Source organism: Corapipo altera, unplaced genomic scaffold (genome assembly GCF_003945725.1).
Source record: "Corapipo altera isolate COAL_440 unplaced genomic scaffold, ASM394572v1 2b, whole genome shotgun sequence".
Taxonomy (NCBI): Eukaryota; Metazoa; Chordata; class Aves; order Passeriformes; family Pipridae; genus Corapipo; species Corapipo altera.
In genome coordinates this window covers 31,077,431-31,095,706 of record NW_020884874.1, presented here as the reverse complement: position 1 = coordinate 31,095,706, position 18,276 = coordinate 31,077,431, and the positions used below count along the sequence as shown (strand labels likewise).

At 41.8% G+C, this 18,276-nt stretch overlaps 1 protein-coding gene across 1 annotated transcript; it reads left to right on the top strand.

Moving 5' to 3' along the window:
* Positions 1–124: 124 nt before the first annotated feature.
* On the top strand, positions 125–10,463 carry SOD2 (superoxide dismutase 2). The gene is made up of 6 exons (XM_027633976.1): positions 125–182; positions 2,576–2,789; positions 3,962–4,164; positions 7,712–7,828; positions 8,432–8,611; positions 9,947–10,463. Exons 1-6 carry the CDS (start codon positions 125–127, stop codon positions 10,090–10,092), a joined length of 918 nt encoding a protein of 305 aa, XP_027489777.1. The 3' UTR covers positions 10,093–10,463.
* The last annotated feature ends 7,813 nt before the right edge of the window (positions 10,464–18,276 follow it).

The following is an 18,276-nucleotide window of genomic DNA, read 5'->3' as shown; positions in this document are numbered from 1 at the left end:
TTAGCATGCAGAGAATGTAAGAATTACCTTTAATTAAGCATATCTTTATTGTTCAGTAGCAATGAGCTATGAATTTGTCAGAACCTGGATTTCTAGTGGTTATTTTCTGTCTACTAGTTTACTGATGGTAGCACATAAGCAAGGAGATGAAAAAGCACTGGCTTTTAAAGCACTGTTCAAAGGTAAGACAGAAGTTAGCTGTATGTCTTAGGGTAGACTTAAGTCCAGTTTTCAGCATTTTTCTACTTGGGAATCTTGTAGTTGTCAGATAACTAATAAAATTATCACATATTTAGCCACTAAAATAATAGGAAGTAGCTTATTGCTTTGCAATTCAATGTGGAAACAGACTTGTTTGAAAACAGTATTTCTCCAAAGTTCTAGAGCATACTTGAAATCGTTTAAATTTACAGTTACGATAAATTCCTAGGTTATAGAAGGGCTTCTGTGGTAGCATTTTTAAGTGGCACGTGACAATTAGTATCTGCTGTAATATTCTCCATGACAAGTGGATGTAATTAAAATGCTACGAGCTACTGTTGTCTGTGTTAGAGACATGCTAGTCCATGTACCACTTCTATTTTAATTTCACAGCCTTCATGTCGGTGTTTTAAAACCACATAGTAGTTGTCACTGGAAGTGTAAATCCATTGGTGATACCTGGTTGCTTTTTCAATGTTACTTCAGCCCTTGTTGCCCAAACAACAGCAGTTAATAGCTGAATGCATGAAAGGGAAATGACAAGTATCTACACAAAATGGTACTGGCATCTGGCACTCAAAGTAATTTCTAGTTCACAGAAATCTGGTGGTGATTTGTATTTGGTCTTAGTATCATATTCTTTTCTTATCTGTAGCATGTGTATATGTATCTCCTGGATCCTGTACATGTAGAATATAATATTTGTAAGAAGCTTTAAAGGCTCATAATAGATTATAATAATGGCTTTATCTGATCAGATAGATGGTAAAAAGCCCTGTGAGAAAATGTGTGGTCATTAAAAAAAATACATAGCTTTTGGGTGATGATAGCTTGCTACTTAAATCTATCAGTTACTATAGGACACTTGTGTTTTAAAGCCTCATATAAAGATGATCTTGCAGTGTGTGGTGCATAATAAATAGTAAAAAAAAAGAACACTTAGCTAAAGAGTTAAAAAACCCCAAAGTATACCCTCAGACTACAAGTCAGCTTAACTTGTTGAAGAAAAATACTAAGGCAAGGTAAGCCATTCCCCTTATTATCCCCTGCTTAGAGGGTATCTTCTAAATAAACAGGCATGGAGGGTGCTTTATTTGTTTGATTTCCCCCTCATCCCCCCAAACAAAAGCAACCCAGCAATTGCACCAGATAATAACAAAATACATCATACTGATTTACTTTCATGGAACACTTTCTACAAGCAGTAGTTAGCTACAGCATACTGTATATGCAAATGCTAAAGCTTGTAATATTCATGTTCTTGTCTGGCTGTCAGTGCTTATATTATGACATTTAATAATCCTGAATGTAGTTGGTTAATTTTAACAAAAGATTACATTTTATTGATCGCTAATAAATAAATTAGGTAGTGCCTATATCTTGCTGCATGTATTTTCAGCATTTGGGGGGAACTTGTTGGTTTTGGTGAATTCACCTTTTATCTTAGCTACTGAGAGATATTTTCAGAAAGTCTCAGATTTCTGCAAGAGTACCACTGGCTGATCAGAGAAACCAAGTGTGGTTTTCTAGAGTGCCTCAAGAGGTGGGGGGATGGATACACTACTGCACTGTGCCTCACAGTGGGCTGAGATTCCCTGTGTGGGTCTTTCCAGGTGCATTTCCTGGTAATTGGCAAGATGAGGTTATTTATTTTCAACAATATTATTCAGGCCTAACACCCACTGAAATTTTGTAACTTGAGTTTTTTGTAGTCTGGTAAATGTGTATGCTGTAAGATCTTAGAATATAGATGTTTATTTAAAAGGACAAAAGGTAAAGATTGAAGGTTTTGTGGGAAGAGAGATGACTTCCACACAATTTAAATTTTACCTAATGTTTGTCTTGTCTGCAGAGTGCCTCCTAACTGAGGGATGAGCTCTCCTCACTGACCTTTCTGGAGAACCAGTTTTTAATGGGTCTCTGAACTCGTTTGCACTAACCATACTGATTATTTTAGCTGATGGGAGCTGAATTTAGCTGAATGAAGGATTTTCGTGAGCACCAAAGGCCACTGATTTGCTACCACGAGGAAAGCAGACGTTGGGAAGCAAGATGCACTCAAAAATGGCTAAAAGAAATGAACCAGCAAAAGTAAGTCGTAGACAAAATAGCTGAAAAGGTATTTGTTAGTGCTGCTAGTCCTGGCACTAAACTGACAAAACATGTCTTAGCCAGGCAGGTTTTCAAAAGCTAATCACAGCTGTGCTGTGGTGCTGTCCCCTCTCGGAGAGGAGACAGGAGCCGGGTGTCCAGCAGCCCTACAACAGGCACAGGTACCCGGGGCGCTTCCTTATGCTTCGTAGGGGTTCCTGGGCAGCCTCGCCTCGCTTAGAGCTACGGAGGGCCCGAGTTTTAAGATAACGACTCTAAACAGCGGTTCTGCTAATAGCGACGCGCTACGCCCCTTGTTTAAAAAATGCCGTTTTCCTCCATCTGAAGAAACATTGTGACTGCGGAACCAGGTCACCCGCGGCCCGGCGGAGCTCGGCCCCCTCAGCCGCGGGGGCGGGCGGGGACGCGGCTGCGCCGTCTGTGTCGCGCCCGGCTCCAGGCGCCGCCATGTTGTGCCGCTTTGCCTCCGCGGGCAGGTGAGGACGGGGCCGCGCGCGGGGGCAGCGCGGGGTCGGTCAGAGCCCCGCGGCGTGAGGCGGCAGCCGCGCCGCCCTCGCCCTCCTCCTCCGCCGCCGAGCCGTGGGGGGGGGGAAGAGGGAAGCGGGGGAGGAGGGGGCGGGAGGGTCGTCTTCTCGCCCCTCGGCCCCCCCGCCATTTCGCGCGGAGGGAAGTCGCGCTGCTGCCGGCTGTCCGTCCCTGGCAGCGCCGGCCCGGGGCAGGGGGCTGCTGGCGGTCGTCCTTGCGCCCTCCCACGTTCTGTCGTCGCCCTCCATCCAGGGGCAGTGGTGGCCCGACATAGTGCTGCAGACCCTGTCGTCTTTGCTGTCTGGAGTCGCCCCCCACGGCCACCCTTCAGGGCCCCGAGGGTTTTGCTTGTGTTGTGTCCCAGGGTTATGTCAAGGTCACCAGCGATACGGCGAAGGGCCTCAGGAGCTCACAGTCCTGCCGACCCGGCGGTTCTCCTGTCGTCATGGCCCTTGTCATGTCGCCTGACAAGTGCGAGGTGTTAAAATGGGGAAGGGTAACACCACCTGCGCGATTTTCTGTGCCGGTCATCGCGGCTGCCCCGGCATCACGTTCCGTGTGCTTTCCCGGGACCCACTGTGGAGAGAGGGAAGCACATGTTTGCCAGTGTTAGTGCTGTAGAGGTTCAGTCCTGGAAACTCGATGACTGTACAGGTTTTTTAGCCCTTTTATATTGCAGTACGGGGACCTTGTGAATAGTGAGGGAAGGGCACCTCAGCAGCAGCTTTGCTTCTATTTTTAATCAATAAAGATTAGGCGAAGCTTTGAATGTCAGCGTGTTATTACTGTCTTCCCATTCTCATCCTTCCTTTTCACTGACCTGCATGTTTGGGAGGGTGTGTGACTCTCTGCAGTGGTCTGGGGTCTTGATTTGAGAAGCAGTAACTTTACACTGCAAAAAGCCTTGTATATGTGGCCTTTCTATGAATTCATCTTTGCAGTTAAGCTACAGAGTATGCTTGCTTTGAGCTCTTGAAAAATGAAAATTTGACTTCTTCACTTAGGATACCCCAGTACTTAAAGCAGCTGATTATAACAGTGATGGTTTCAGTCTATTTCACTGGTAAAGCCCCAGTATTACTGAGTAAGACTGTTTCCTTCTGGGTTTTTTTTTCTCTTCTAGAAGCAGTGCTAAGCTGGTAGCACCATTGGGATGCTTGGTTCCTAGGCAAAAGCACACTCTTCCTGACTTGCCATATGATTATGCTGCTCTGGAACCTCATATTAATGCAGAGATCATGCAGCTGCACCACAGCAAACATCATGCTGCCTACGTGAACAACCTGAACGTTGCAGAGGAGAAATACAAAGAGGCACTGGCAAAAGGTTTGTATATCCACAATTGACAGGTGAGATGGAAACTTATCAGCAAAGATGATACAAGAGAGGAAAAAAAGGGAAATAGTTTGTCTTAAAAGTTTTGGATTATGTACCTGTAGTATTGTTAGGTAAAATCTCTCATTGTAAGCTTCAGTGGTGCTGATAATTGGAAATTTAGTGAAACTAAAAAGCATGGATTCTGTTCTCTGTAGTACTGTAAAACTAGAAGAAAATTTATTGGTACTTGTGGGTTTAGTCCATATTTACATTAGTAATTAGAACCAAACAAAGTCTGAGACAATAGGAAATTTCAGTCATTTTACTGAATGAGTACTTTGTAATAAAAGGTTAGTAGCAAAGTTATATAAAATGAAATTTGTGTGTCTTGATGGTTTTCACATCAGATGCTCTGCTTAGTCTTGGTAAATAATCTCAGTTGCCTACAAATGGAGGTAAGATGAATATGCAGTTAACATATGTAACACACAGTGAAGAGACCTGAATTTGGGTATCAGTTACATCACTGGGCTGGATTAAGGGGTCGTGTAGGCTGCAAGTCTGTGTGAGACAGTAAAATAAGCAGCAAGCCATCACAGAATTTTTTTTGTTGGAATCTGAAATCTTTAGAGGCACTGACTTCTGTGAAAACTTTGCAGTTGTAGCAGAGCTACACTGCAACGCAAAATGTTTTTTTTTTTCCAAAACTACTTTTGCTGGGACCAAGGAACATGTCTGAAATTACATGTCTATCTTTTTAAGAAGATGGAATATTTTCCTGGTTTGTTTTTTTTTTTCTTCTTGTGTTGATCTTCCTAAAGGGTGTCGGTTTACCTCAAAGAAGTGATTACTGTATAGGCTCACCTCTGGCTATTTGCCAGACGGCTTCACAGTGTAATTTTAGCTGGGCTCAGTTGAAAGTGAGAGTTGCCGATATCTGTGTAAGTTGAACCACGCATCCCTTGCTAAATAATTGCCAGTGTGCCTGAATAGAGAATGGAGATTTTCAAGTGCCGAAGCAAGCCTAAAATTAACTTATTCTGTCTAAATTAATGAAGTAATGCGATTCAGTTAAGAATCAGGAGATCAAGATTGATTGCTGTCTTGCCCTGCCAGTGGTGGATCCAGGAAAGGTGTATTCCAGAGATGTAATTAGTGCAGACACAACTGGGGAGGGAACTGAACTCTAAGATAGTGTGTCTGCTGCTGAGGTTACTGGTACTGTTTAATGACCAAAGCTTCAGCCATTAGTGGAGGCAGAATTTTTGGTTATCAGAAACACTGGCAGTGCTGTGGATCCTTTGAGGTATTTTTTAAAAATCGTGGCTTTTGGTAGCATCTCATGGGTTGCTGTTGAAATGTTGTACCTAAAGGTAGAGATCAGTTTTCCCTGAGGATTTTGTGTAGATTATTTTGCAAATGGATTATTAATTGGTGGTGGTCATGCACATCAAAGCAGACAAACACTTAACTGAGATATTTGAGAGTGTATTGTTTGGTGTGGTTTGGGGGTTTTTTCCCCCTAATTGGTATCCTTTGTGTAGTGTTTTGACCATCATTAGAAAAATTTCTAAGGCCAGACTTTAGGAAAGGACGAAGTCTGAACTGTCACCTCATTCTGTCAATATTGTCAGTTTTTTGAATCTTGCTGCGCTCTTTATCAGTGTCATAACAAATCTGATCACTATCTTAATACCTCTTCTGGACAACAGAACCTTGTCAATGGCTCTTGTTCAGCAGCAGAAGTGAAGTATTCTCTTCAGATTATCTTTAACATGTTCTTCACCTATCTATGTCTGCGTAGAAAAAAGTAAAAGCTGTCCTCTTGTCTTATGTTGTCAACTTACTTGAAAATGAGTATGCACTTCTGTGATAGGGTGCAGCACAGGACTTTGTTTCAGCATAAACTGGTTCTGGTTACTGGTCTATCAAAATGTATGAGATTTGCTAATTGAAGGATATTCACCTGAAACTTAGTGAAAACTTTTGAGTACCACAGTTTTCCCTGCTCCTCTCTGACCATCAAGTGACCTGTGCTGCACCATTGCAAGGAAACAAATGACTTTGACTGAGAAGCTGAGCTGAGTAGTGTCCTAAGCACCTCTGAGCTGTCTGTCGTGATTTACTGAATTGTCCATGGACTCTGTATACCAAGAAATTCCAATATCCTTCCACTGTAACTTTGTAATTTAAGGGCAAGTTACCGTTTTTTCCTTTTTTTTTTTTCCCAGTGCAGTGTTCAGCAGCACAAATATTTTTGTTTTAAGGGCAATGGTCAAATGCCAACTATGGTTCCTAGTGGTCTTGTGGAGTGAATTCTTCTAAGGAACGGTAGAATAAACAGTGATGAATGTATTAAAGACATTCTGAATTATTTTTTTTGTTTCTGGCTTGCAATATGTTGTGTGCTCTGAATGAACTTGGAAGGTTTATTAAGGCATGCAAAATTCAAGGAAAATGTCCTGAAGATGCCATTTGACTGGGCATGAGAGATATCTTATCCTTGATATCCAGATAGTGTTCTTACAAACTACATTGGATGCTTTGTTTCAGTCCTGTACCTGTCTGTAGTTTGTGAAGGGTACAAGGAGATGCTGAGAACATGGAATCCTGAATTAAAACCTTAGTAACAGGTGTGCTACTGCTTTGGGGCTTGCCTCCATGTCTGTGTTGAGGTCACTCTTTTTTTGCTATAGGAAAATTTCTACCACTCATTCCTGAGAGAGTGTGAAGGAAACAACTGGCCCCTGATTTGTTTTGAAAGAATGTATTGGACTGATGGAAAAAACTTTAAAAGTCTTTGAAATGCTTCACTGCTTTTAATAGCAAAAATACTATTCAAAACACTTGTGTTGAAGTGGTGCAACACTAGAGGCACGAGGCATCAGTGAATTCCTTAAGGAATATAGCATTTCGTGGAGAAAGTACAGAGTTGTCTGATCTTGATTTCAGATGCAGTGTTCTGTTGTGTGGAGTAAAATGATCTGGATCACTCTTCCTGCAAGTACCCCCCCTCCAAAAAAACCTCAAAATGAAACAAAAGATAGGAGGGAGAAGAACATTTTGCTTTTGTACTCCTTGACTTTCTCTCAAGCACAAACTGCCCTGTAAATTGTTTTTAAGAAATTTAAAAATTCTTAGTTTGCAAATCAGTGAGCTGATGGGGGAGTAGCATTCATGTCTTGTGGTGATACTCAACAATTTCCAAGTGCTGGGTGCTTAAAGAGTTCTCTGGCTGTACTAGTTGCTTTATTCTGCTGTAGAATGGCAGTAGATCTTATGTGTGTACTATGGACTGCCTGATAGTTGCAGTATTGGCAGATCACTTATCATTACAGCATAAGAAAAGGTAAAAGATAAAGAAATCTTTATTATAGTTTGTCTGTGACTGTCTAAGGTTGGGATAACAGTCACAAACCATATGTTTTCCATAGATACATTATAGACTGGTAGAAGGATTTTGGAGATCAGTGGAGGCCTCGTGGCAACTTACAGCCTACTGTGGTGATGATAATGGTTTTATTTATCTATGTATTTTTATATTCTGCATCTTTAGGTGATGTTACAACTCAGGTGTCACTTCAGCCTGCACTGAAGTTCAACGGTGGGGGTCACATCAATCACACCATCTTCTGGACAAACCTTTCTCCAAATGGAGGAGGGGAGCCTAAAGGTTAGTGCTTGTTACAGTGGTTCGTTGCATCAGTTTTAATTAACAAGTAGAAATGACGATCTCTTTTTTCTTTGAAAGAGTCTAAACAATCTTTATTTTTCAGAGTTAATTCACCTTTCTGTGTGACAGTTACACATTTCTGAGGAGTTTGGGTGTTTTTTTGGATGGAAGCCAAGAGTATAAACAGCTAGCCTTGTGCGAAGTATTTTTAATTTCTAAAGCTGATTATGTAAACACTGCAAAATGCTTGGCTATTGCTCTATATTGTCCTTTTCCATCTTTATAAGAGAAAATACTTGTATAAAGCTATGCTAATTAAGTTGCCAGAGGTACTCGGGTTCACAGAAAGGGAAGAAATGTCCTGCAGACCCACCCAGCCTTGTTGACTGGAGTTGTTGTGCTCCAGTTCAAATAGGGATAGGTTAGCAGATAAAGCCTAAGGGAAGAAATCCCCTTGGGGAGGACAGAGTGCTGATTACCTACAAGTGACATGCAATTAAAGGTGAAGGCCCTATAATACAGATCTCAAAAAAGCTGTTACATAAACTTGGGGTTTGAATGAAGTTTATATGCCTCTCATCTTTCTGTGTTTTTTTTTTAAAGGAGAATTGATGGAAGCCATCAAGCGTGACTTTGGTTCCTTTGCAAACTTCAAGGAGAAGCTGACAGCCCTATCAGTTGGTGTTCAAGGATCAGGCTGGGGGTGGCTTGGCTATAACAAAGAGCAGGGACGCCTACAAATAGCAGCTTGTGCAAATCAAGACCCTTTGCAAGGAACAACAGGTCAGGTGTCTGTCCTTCCCCTCTGCTTCTGTCTTTGTAGATTTCATAGGCAAGGGTATGAGATCTGAAAAGGGGTTTGTGGACAATGCTGAGAGGAAATTGCTGGATAAATCTGGAAAACAGAATGTCTGTACCAGCAGAAGTGAAAACTTGCAGTTTTTAAAACAGCATTTGTAAAGCAGGACGTAAAACTGTGAAGAGCAGTAGGGTTAAAAGTCTCTAGTCCAAGGCAAAATAGATGGGCCATACTGTGGAAGTGTTTTCCGCTTAGACAATAATTTTAATTTAGGCTTCTTTGGATTATTTTTGAGAAACTGGAGTAACTTGCCTGTATCAAACAAGATTAAGCCTCTTGCCTTCGGATTTTTTTTCTCTGACAGAGGAGCTATTCACAAAATCGTCAGTGTAGGCCAAACAACAGGAGAGGGGAAGGTGCACATAGTAAATTGTTACCATGTAGGCTGGATTTAAAATGGAACCTTATGATTTGCTTCCTCAATATTGGCAAAGAGTAATGAGTGTCAGTTAAATAATCCTAGGATGTGGGTAAATCTTGCAGCTAGGCAAGCATTACAGTACTGGCAGTGATCACTTTTGAAGATATTTTTACTTGCTTAGAGAGACATGGAAATGGTAAAGACAGGCTGGACACCCTTCCCTGAGAGAAGAGATCATGGCTAATGAGAATCCTGCCTGCAGTGACTGCTTGTCCAGATCCTTTTGCAGATATCTTTAAAACATGTTCTGTAGAATTTATAGAGAATTCATAGAAATTTCATGTGTTGTCAGTAGTCTGTGTTATCAGTAGGGGGAAAAAATAGAGATTTTAGTATAGGAACTTAGAGCATAATGGGGGTAATTTTATCCTCCCCTCATGAGAACTTCCCATTAAAAATTCAGTGAGAAGGATATTTTAGCACAAAAGCGAGGAGGTAATTAGACATTTAAGGAATAACTTGTAATTAAAATATTGGAAGCAAACTGGCATGCCAAGAGATCATCATAGTGTAATTTTTCATGAAAGTGCTTGCATAACTGCGCAAAAGATGTAAACCTTTCAAAAATTACTTCATCTGGTTTCAGTTATGTCTTCAAGGCAGTTCTAGAGTATTTATAGATGTGTTTACCTGAATCACCTGTTTCATTTTGTGCAGTATGTGCATGTGACACTCAGTTCTGTAAAATGTTGCAGTAAGCACCCATGTGCTGCAGAGCTCTTTGTCTTCCTGCAGATTAAAACTCAGTAATTGGGCACAGCCTGGGGATGCAACATAGAACTTCAAATGTAAAGCATGTTTTCATAGATATGCATAATTTATCCTCTTTTTTTCACAGGTCTCATTCCTTTGCTAGGAATCGATGTATGGGAACATGCTTATTATCTTCAGTATAAAAATGTTCGACCTGATTATTTGAAAGCCATCTGGAATGTGATCAACTGGGAGAATGTATCTTCAAGATATGCAGCTTGCAAAAAGTAGAGTGGAATTCTTGCACAGACTACTGAAATGTCACCACTTCTACTCTGATACCACTCTTGTAGTAGTGCCTGTGGCTTACAGATTAATTGCTCTACTCAGAAAACACTTCACTCATCCAACGAAAGCATTTCATAATCAAGCCAAGTGTCTGCTTGTTTAATTCAGTGAGGTATTTACTTAGAGTTTGAAGCTTTAAACTGTTGTGCAACAAAGGGAGACACTTTAATCTTTTCCATTGCGTATAAAACATAGGTCACCTTGCTGAAGCTTAATGAGGTAATGGATTTCCTTGTTGCAGTAAAATACCTAAGTTGAAATATGTGCTGATGTTCCTATAAACAAATAAAACTCAAAAGAAGAATCTTCTATAACTGTCTGGAAGAGACTCTTTATTTTTTTTTTTTTTTTTTTTTTAGTAATAGCTGGTCCAGTTACTTGATTGTAAAAATAATGGGAAGAGAAAAAATACCTTTCATACACGGTTGTATTACAGGCTGTGGAGCTTTTTTACAGGGTGAACAGGTAGAAGAAAGGAGAAAGAGGTGTTACTGTGCCTGCCTGAATTGACTGTCTTCAGTCATCCCTACCCTTTCCTGCATCTCTTATGTGAGCTCTTCATGTACTGCACTGATGCACGAGCTTTTGAAGTGTTGCCTTGGGCAAGGGATCACAGTACTGGGTCAGGCAAAATTGTTCACATAGGACCTGAATGACAGCATGGGATACTCAGTTCATACTAACTGTTAAAGTATATCACAGAACATCCTTTAACTGAGACCAATTACATATATCAAGTATGAGTTGTCTCCACGCAGCTAAGCTCCTGAAGAAGTAATAACCAATTAAACTTAATGCTTGAAGCAGGAATGAAGTAGCATCTGGTGTTGGAGCATGCTCAGGTGGTCTTGAAAAATGTAAGAAATGGTTGGCACATTGTATTTACCATGGTGTCTTCTTGAAGGTGAAGGAAACAGCAGAGGTCTTTTTCTGTTCCTTATTCAAGCCTACAAAATGGTGAAATACCACATAGTAGAGATAAAAAACCAAACTAGTGGAGTGCTCCCCCTCATAATGAGTGAATGCTGAGGCAGGGTTTTGTTGAGTGCCATGATGTGTATGCCAAGTATCTTCTTGGTACTGCATGCTCCAGAAGAACAGAGAGAGGTAAATATGCTTATAGGCTGGTGCTCTGGAAAGGACTGCTTAAGATATGGAGGAAGCCTGAGTTAGCTCCAGACGGTGAGGCTTTAAACCGCACAGAGCTCCTTGAGCACAACCAGCGCTTGCTGAGGCTTTAAAGCCAGTAGTGTGAGACCCAACACATGCTGGTAAGGCTCAGTTTCTGCTGTGCACTACGTTAAGAAGAAGCTCTGCTCATCTCTTCCTTTCAGTCAGCTGGTGACCCTGTTCTGCTGCCTTATGTTCTGCCCAAGTCTGAATGTAGGAAGTCCAAAGCTGTATACAAACTGGCGTGAGTGCTGGATTGGTCTTTGACCTGGGGCCAAACAGAAGAGTTGCAGAATTGCATCCTGACAGTCCCCTGGGCGTAGCTTTTGTCAGTGCTTGCTTACCCGTGTTGCTGCTGAAGATGCCACATTTGTAGATACAGTTAATTTGTGTGTAAGCCACAGGATATTAAAATAAGAACTTGGAATAGTTTTCAGGAGGGTAACAAAGGCAGTACCTAACCCAAATCCTGGGAAGTGATCGTGTGTTGTGTTGGAAGAACGGTGCATCAGGATGATCCCATAAGCAATACTTGGGGGTGGCAGAGCTGCTGCACACAGAAACTTTGGTTTGCAGATTACAGATTTTGGTGGCTGAAGTTCTTTTCAGAAACAGGTGCAGTCAGGTCTGAAAGGGCAGTACACTGCTGCAAAATGCAAGTGCACGTTTGTGATTTTTTTTTGCCAACATGCAAAAAGACATTTGAAGGCTAATGTGAATCACAAAGCATGTGTACTTGAACAGATTAAAGTAATTCAAGGCCAACCAAACCAAGCTCTTGCAACCTTTCCGCTGCCCCTCCACAGCAGGCCATGGGGATGATGCCATCCCAGTCCCAGCAAGCTGGGGGGGATGGCGACTTCATCCAGCTCTGAAACAGGAGGGGCCTCTGGGTGTCTTTAGTGAGCATGCAGAAATGGAAATACATGGAAGATGCTTTTTCCCTCCAGCTTCTACTTTCCACTTCACAATTTTTTATTTCACCTTTATCTACAGCATATATTCAAAACCCCCAAAGTAGTAAACCCCCAAATTCTCTCCAGAAAATACTGACAGCGACTCAACTTGTGGGCTGGTCCACTCTTCTATGTCTCTTTACTGAAGACTTACTTGTCTTTGTTTTGCATTCAACAATTTAGTTCTCTCTGGTGTGGCAACCTAGGTTTAAAATGCTGCTGTGCCATTCTACTAGTATTTTACATGCCTGTGGCATTGACCTTGCAGAAGTTAATCATTACACTAGTATAAAGCAAAACAGTTGTGTTTGCAGTCATGTCTAATACTAGCAGATAGAATACTGGTAACTTAGTAGTCTTAACCTGCCTTTTCCTTCTGCTTAATGATTAGAAGTAATGCTCTCAGATTTCATCATAGCTGCTATTACCCCATTGACTCAAAAAGACAAGCTTCTCTGGGGGTCGGTGTTAGGAGTGTGTGTGTGACTGCAGAACTGAAGCAGCTCCTGTCCCACAGACTCAGAGCTGTGCGTTCCCCACTAGGTGGGAGTGTATGTCTGCCTTACTCAGTTGTCTTAGGGCTTCTGAGTTGCATTTCCACGAGTCAGGTTAGGAAGCCCGGCTCGGTGTTCTCAGTGCTCAGGCAGGAAAGTGTTTGGGCTTCCACTTTATAAATAATCAAGGTGACCCTTGTCAGTAAACAGTATGTGAGGAGGAGACAATGCTGCTGTGGAGAAGTCAGTTTATGGTAATATATATGGTCAAACACAGAATTTAGAGTCAGGCAGGAAAAGGCTAGAGGGAGGTACTCTTAATGAAAATGATGCCTTATCAGTCTCTAACTGTGTCTATATGTCACATGGAACATGACATCCTGAATGGTCTTTCAAGTGCAGAGACCACAGATTTATCCACAGGGGAGGAAGTCTGTTCCATTGCCATAATTAAGCCAAGTCTGCAGAGAGCATGGACATTTGCAGTTACAACCTTGCTGCTTTATAGGGCTGTTGCTACACTAGCTTTTCACTGGATCTTCTCATCTAAAGATATGGACAGACAAATTAGCACAGAGACAAGTCAGCAAACCTACTGCCTGGACCTGCCAGAGCTGGTGGTGGAACCAGGTAGCCTTGTGACACCACTGCAGCAGCTTTGACACGCATGTCCCATAGAAATGTTTTAGAGCATGTCTAGGTCAATGGCAAATCCCTGGAACACCAAGAACTCCCTTACAGTACAGCACTTGGGAAGTCTTGACATTGGGAAGTCTTGACAACACGAAATGACTGGCAGTCCCCATAGTTGTGGGCTCCTGTTACACATAAATTTGCAGAAGAAACAACAGTTTTCTGGAAGCAGTAATTTCTGCAGAACTCTGGGGAAACATACGAAGGGTGCTGGTTGTTGCACTAGCTATTTGCAGATAGACTTTCAGAATCTGTCTTCCTCTGGTGGAGTTTTGTCTCGCTGGGGAAGGTAAAAACTTTGAAAAGTCCAGATCTGTCTACAATTCCTTAGTCCTTTCTTGATTTCACCACCTTCTTTCTGGGGAGGAACCAAGTCTATACTTCCCTGGCTTCTCCCTACCTCTGCTGAGAATCCTTATTGAGTCCACTTCCTTCTGCAGTTCTGTTCCTTGCAGCTGTGTTCCTTCTCATCAGCTGCTCCATAGTGCCTGCATCTTAAGGTTTATCCTTTATGCTACTGGCAATAGAGCTGTAGCTCTAAAAAGTCAGATTTAGAAGCAAGTAGCACGGTAATTCATCTATTTTTGTTCATAAGCTTTGTAACAGCAGTAGCAGAAGATTACTGGACAGGAATTTCAGTTTTACTGTGTTTTTGTAAGAGAAGGTTAAAAGTTTTTACATTGCTACTGCAAGAAATGTCACTGACATATCAGAGATCTGCAAACCAGAAGGTAAGGAGAAAGAATATCTGTTAATTTAAGTGTCATGATTTTAAGGTAATCTCACAGTTCTCAGAAGGACTAATTTGCACTGTTTCAATATTTGAACTTGACAGGAAATGGTTATGTTGCAACCCTTGTTATGCTTCTAGAAATTCAGACCTGAGGTAGCTAAAAGCAAGGCCTTCCAGTTTTCAGGAATTTTGAAATTTGGCTGTGATCAAAACGGGACAGAATGGAAAACTTGTCAGTATTTCCAGGAATCCAGAAGCTCCCCAGGCCCTACAGCTGCTGGGGAAGTCTGGTGTTCTTGTCTGTCGGGGCAGCTGTTGCGGGCTTCAAGCCTCAGGCTTCTCCCAAAAGTAATTCAGAACTGTTTCAAAAAAAGCATTTTAGGCTCACAAAGGTAGTGTTTAAGAAATTCTCTGTCTCTCTATGTATGTGTCTTCTGACTAAATGCTTCACTGGGCTGTTTCCAGCCACTCTTATCCCTCCAGCAGAATTGTGTTAAGAGGCTGTAGTGGTGAGGGGAAATGCAGGCTTTCAAAGGATACATCATTAAGCTGCCATTGATTTCTTCCTCCCATAAAAGATGCATGTGAACCTGGCCAGCCCACCAGGAGAAGAGCTTGACTCTTGGGTTCTTTGAGTATTTGAGTTCATTTCCCCAGTGACTGAGAGGAACTTGTGTCAGGGTGACTTAACCCTTTTCTTCCATCTGGACTCCCCTACTTCTCCTTGGGTTTAATTGCAATAAGTTATACAGTTATTTACAAGGAAGAAATACTCATTAATTTCTGCTTATTTGTTTTTCTTATGAAAGAATAAGGATCACAAAACTAAAACTGTCACCTGGGTTTTTTGGGGATTAAGGGATATTTATGAAAGCTTAAGTGTAGGGTGTGGTGCTTGATTGCATAACTAAATAAAATGGGAACAATCAACTGGAATTAGCCTGTCTGAGGGTCAAAAGCTCCAATGGGAGTTTTTCACTTGCCTTCATGAGATCCAGGTCAGTTAAAAGCAGTTCAGAGCCAGAATTGCTGCTTTTCTCTATTATCTAGCTGAGAATTAAGAATTGTTCCTGGATTTTGTTTTACCTAAAATGTAAGTCATAGCAGTTAAGTGGTGGTTGTTGTCCACCTGCTGATACTCATTGCTGTCCTAAATGCATTCTCTCCAACTGGTGTGAGCCTGTGCAATGCACATGGTGTGTGTGAGGGGCAAACCTATGTCTTGTGTAGGAGAAAGCTCAGGATATTTAATGGAACTAAACGGTTTTGTTCCAGATGTGACTTGTCTGACATAGACACTGTGGAACAGATAGAGGTGTGGGCTGGTGATGAGGTTTCACCCTTGAAACTGGTCCTTGAAAGTAACATTTGCATCTATTGATCCTGAGCCGGCCTACTCAGCAAGCTTCAATGTCAGCTTCATTTAGAAAGTAGCATGTTTCTGTGGCCTCAGAGAAGTATCCAAGCAGCTAGCTCATGTTAGGATATAGCACAATCCCATCAAAGCCCTCTTTCCTTTGCTGAGCACTTCGCATTAGCAGCCAGTATGTCACAACAGTGCAATATTTTTTTTATTGCAGTATTTTTTATTTCAAGTCCCAAAGAGTTCACCGTAGGGCAGTTTTGCATGGGTAGAAAAGAGCAAAACTGTCCATGGCCAACTGAGAAGCTGTCTCCATGTACTGCTTAGGGTCGGCTGCAAAGGGATTCTGTGGACTGCACCATTGGGTTGGTCCTGGCATCAGGGCAGCAATATGGAGAAGTCCTAGTCTGGCTCTTACTCACTTGGAGCTTCTTGCAGACTCTGAACTGGACCTGACATCTGAAAACCCTAGCCATGCTGTTGGATTATGGATCCTTATGGATTACAGTTTTGAAGGGGCTGATATGTGTCTAAATATTCAAATATGATCATGAACTTATCTCTGCATGTGTCATTCTGTTAACCTCTTCTGAATGTTTGGAGAAAAAAAGGCAGAGAAACCATCTGGTTACACTCACTCTTGCAAACAAACATCTGGCTGCCAGACTTGAGAATCTGTGTAATCTCTGCTCATGTGGTTTCCATGCTTTGATTCCCTGCTACAACTGAGCAGTGGAGAGGAACTCTCCCCTCGTGGCAGAGTGCAAGCTGAAAACATGTTGGAAGGACAGAAGGTGTCCACCATTAGACCTTGTTTACATGGAAGCATTACCAGGTTAATCCAAATGACATTATATGTGTATGGTTCTCATATTGCTTCATCACTAAAGCCTTAGCCTTAAAAAGCTATTGCTTGCGCTGGAACTGCACTTGCAGTTGCCCAGATGTACTGTAGAGGTGAAATGTCAGTCCTGCACTAGAAATGTCATTAAAAATTAATGCTTTCTATTAGCCTCTGAACTGAAATTCAGGGAAAATATGTTTTGCTTTCCTTATACACCACCCTCCCACACACACCTCTGCAAGAAAATGAGACCTTGTGTCTTCCCTTTCTGATTTATTTCTGGATGAATGAAAAAGAGTGGGATGACAGCACAGGTCATGTGAAGAGGGAGGACACGGGTGCTGCAGTGTTGCCTCTGTTGTCTGGGGGATGGTTTGGACACTTCTCCAAAATGCAGGAGAGCAGCACTGAATTGTTCCTTTACTGACATGGACCTGAATGTGTATCTCCCACCAGCGTGCCCAGTCTGTCATGCCAGGAGCATTTTGAATTCCTGCAACCAAAATGAGAAATGCTAATTAGCTAGAGTAGTCAGGCAGAGGTGACCTCCTCCAGACCAGTGCCCAAGATGTTCTCCCAACAAGGAGACTCAGGATATTTTAAAAAATACTGTGGGCAGTAGCCTGACCACTCAAGGGGAGCCATCTGCCCTCAGCATGATCTCATTCCACTAAATGAGCCCCACATCCTCTTTCCAGCTCCAAGCGTTTGGTGTCTTTGGATAAATTGGCAAGACATTTTGAATCAGTCAACACCCTGTATTCAGTAAATAAGTTACTTGCTTCTCCCAGTCTTGCCCAAAGCATTTTTCAGCTCCATGAAACTATTTTCTATTGGCTTGAAAGGGGAACAGGAACGAAATAAATCTGTTGACTGAGTCAGAGAACATGTAACAGCAGCTAAACAAGAACTCTGATTTACTGATTTTCATCATGATCAAATTTAGACTCCATCTTCTACAGATATTTAGGCTGTGGAATGTTTTTTTTTCCAAAGGAATTCACAATGAATTTGTTCATCTTAAGTCAAAATGACGGTCTTGGTGTCAGTTGGCAGCGACATTTGGGTTATATTAATGAGAGCAAAATTAAATATAGTACAAAATTAAATTTAGCACTGAGTAGGAATCAGCAACATGAAAAAGAAAAAAGAACTACCCATAAGACTGCAGATCAAAGAGAGAGAATTACTGGAAATTATTGGAGTTTTTTATAGCTTTGGGTTTTTTCAAGGGAGGAAAAAAAAAAAAGACCATAGGCTGAACATTGGGATAATCACATTCTTTTTTAAGGCAACACAACCTCACCTTCTGTTGGAGAAATAGTCAAGTTTTATCTTTCACCTTGACCAGAAAAATAAATGCAGTGGAAAAGACAGAGAGAGGAGAGAGTCTCTGGTTTTGTCTTTCATACTAATTTGTATGCTGTTCTTGACAATGGTGAGAAATCACCTCCATTGCCATCATCTCAGGTTCTCAGCTTGCAGCCAAGGATTATCAAGCATGCCCCAGCCTTGTTAACAGTAATCTTTAAGAAAAATGTGTCAGATAAAAGACAGACCCCACCTAGACCAGAAAATACCCTATTGCCACATTAAACTTCACTCCCAAATTGAACTAACATTAAACTAGGCAGCATTAATGTAGGTATGGACCCTCTGCTCTCCTAAAGGTAGCTGCTCTTTGTCATCAAAGGAAATACTCCCAGAAGACCCTCTAACTGCTTCTGAGATTTGTTTTCTGATGTCCCGATAGTCCAGGTTCAAACATTCACCTTTCCTGAATGACAGCACAGATCATGATGGCTCATGCAGAACAGGTAGCTGGATGAATCCACCAGACAGCTGTTTATTAAGCCATAATCTACATAGGCAGG

Bases quoted from the DNA above. Each gene is read 5' to 3' on its own strand.
- SOD2 (XM_027633976.1), top strand. From the start codon at position 125: ATGGTAGCACATAAGCAAGGAGATGAAAAAGCACTGGCTTTTAAAGCA. The intron at 7,829-8,431 runs GTTAGTGCTTGT...TTTTTTTTAAAG, and splicing joins TGGAGGAGGGGAGCCTAAAG to GAGAATTGATGGAAGCCATC. The intron at 8,612-9,946 runs GTCAGGTGTCTG...TTTTTTTCACAG, and splicing joins CCCTTTGCAAGGAACAACAG to GTCTCATTCCTTTGCTAGGA.